This window comes from Capsicum annuum, unplaced genomic scaffold, assembly GCF_002878395.1.
Source record: "Capsicum annuum cultivar UCD-10X-F1 unplaced genomic scaffold, UCD10Xv1.1 ctg18287, whole genome shotgun sequence".
NCBI classification, from domain to species: Eukaryota; Viridiplantae; Streptophyta; class Magnoliopsida; order Solanales; family Solanaceae; genus Capsicum; species Capsicum annuum.
This window is the reverse complement of record NW_025824030.1, coordinates 1-2,185: the sequence shown is the minus strand read 5'-3', so window position 1 is coordinate 2,185 and position 2,185 is coordinate 1. Positions and strand designations below refer to the sequence as shown.

Below are 2,185 nucleotides of genomic sequence, written 5' to 3'. Positions count from 1 at the left end.
GTTTAATTATCTAGGTTGTGAAAAATTTGTCAGTACCCCTTTCAGTGGCTATGATCTGCTTGAGTGCAATACTATACATGCTAACAGTTTATTCTAGTTCTGGCAATTACCTCATTGACTCCCAACTTTGGGCAGAAGAAATGGCTATAGAAATCAAAGCCAGAATCGTGTGGAGCAAGTTCAGTTATGATCATTCCTCTGCCAGGGAAATTTTGTATTCTATCAAACTGAGGTCGGCATTCGACCACTGCCTCCCCTGATGGGAGCGAAATCTGCAAAAACACCATGAATTATCTTCATATGCCTAGAAAGGGCTAAATTTGTTTAATTTTCCTACTATGCCTTCTCATGAAATTGAAAGAAATTTCATTTTCATTCAAAATAAATGAAAAATAGAAACTCTTTCATGCATGTCCATGTTTGTACTTTTGTAAAGGAGACTAGCATGAGTTGCTTTTACATGAATTTTTATCTTTGACATGCACTATTGTAAATCTGTAAACACCAAATTCAAATACGTACAAAAAGATCACCCTTCGATGTCTCATTGATCTCAACCACGGATGCACCATTCAAGCTTTTCGAAATTGCAGGAATGTCAGTAAATTTGGTCTCGGTTACTTGGACGAAAGGAAAATCTAATTCAATTGAGTAACCTGCTGGCCAATCATCCGGAGAATTTGAAGCGCTGGCTTCTGGTACTCTTTGGCAGTTAAAATTCCTGATCTTGTTGAAAATTCAATAGTATCAGTTTTAACCAAGCAGGGGCGGAGCTACCCTTTAATCAGGGTATATAGAAATAGTTAAAATTATTTTTTATTTATATATAGTAGATGTTGAATCCACTTTAGTTAGTTCGTATGTTCACTAATTAGAGGCGGATCTAGGATTTCAAGGTTGCGGGTGCCTTGTTACTTTTAACGTTAAAGCTATTACTCAAAAAGAATAACTTTTATGGGCGTTCCACTGGAATTTGGCTTGTTAGTAAGAGATTTTTGAAGGAAAATTTTATTGAAATATTATTGAAAAACCTAATTTTTACGTATTTCAGCTGGAAATCAATTAATTTTTTGCTTTACGTTTTGCTATTTACATCGCCCTAAATAAGATAAATATTTTGTCGATTTTATAGACTTTGAGTTTCGATTTGATTATTTGTCTTTTCAATTTGTATAGACAAATAGATCAAATAATAAAAATGTGATTATTCTTATAAATATTATCGAAAACAACCTTTCTACTTCTCCGGAGTTACTGTACGGACTGCATACGTTTTATCCTCCCCAGACCCCACTATGTGGGAATACACTGGGTTTGTTATCGTTGTTGTTGTTATTACTATAAATTGTGTAAACAAGAGTTAAATTCAACTTATCAGTCAGCGTGAAGTACAAAATAGTTGCTAACATCCAAGGATATTTCCAATTCTATTGTTAAGAAATTATAACATCATGCCAAACATCATTATTATGATTTATGAGGAGAGGTTAATTATAAATTTGAAGGAAGAAGGAATCTTCAATTATGTTCTACACTTAAATTGAAAATTTTTCAGAAAATGGTCTAATATACCCTTCAACTATTGAAAATGGTACACAAATACCCTCCTTCCACTTTTAGGCTCAAAAATACCCTTCCATCCATATATTTGGCTAAAAAATACCCTTAATGTATTAGAAATGACTCAAAAATGTCTTCTTCCTCTATTGGTTCAAAAATACCCCTCCATCCATCTATTTGGATAAAAAATGCCCTTAAAATTAAATTCAAGTCAAAAAATGTCTACTCCTTTTAACAAATTTTGATGTGAAATATAATTTTATTTAAATTAAATACATGACATTATTTTTATTGGTCCACATGTAATTAGACTCAAATTCATTCGCAATTTAATGGTCCTCTTTTCACTAATTTTTTTAGTTATATGAAAAAATTTAAAAAGCATTAATTAATGTTTAAGTGCAAAATTAGAAAAGAATTCCTTAAATAGGATAATTAGCAAAGGGCAAATACTCTCATAGTTAATGATTAGCTATGTGTGCTCAAATATTAGAAAACATATTTTAGGTAAAATTTTTGAAGACTTTTAGTTCTTTTTAGGTTTTGAACTTTTTATATAAAAAAAAAAACTTAAAAGTAATTTAAGTCTTTATTAAATTTAGGTAAGAATGCATAATATTTTACA

General features: G+C 31.0%; 1 protein-coding gene across 1 annotated transcript; it reads right to left on the bottom strand.

The window, feature by feature from the left end:
- Positions 1-110: 110 nt before the first annotated feature.
- On the bottom strand, positions 111-721 carry LOC124890466 (uncharacterized isomerase PA3578-like; the record flags this gene model as incomplete). The annotated part of the gene is made up of 2 exons (XM_047402302.1): positions 111-272; positions 523-721. Coding segments are annotated over 2 exons (361 nt in total), but the record flags the coding sequence as incomplete, so codon positions are not given.
- Positions 722-2,185: the final 1,464 nt, after the last annotated feature.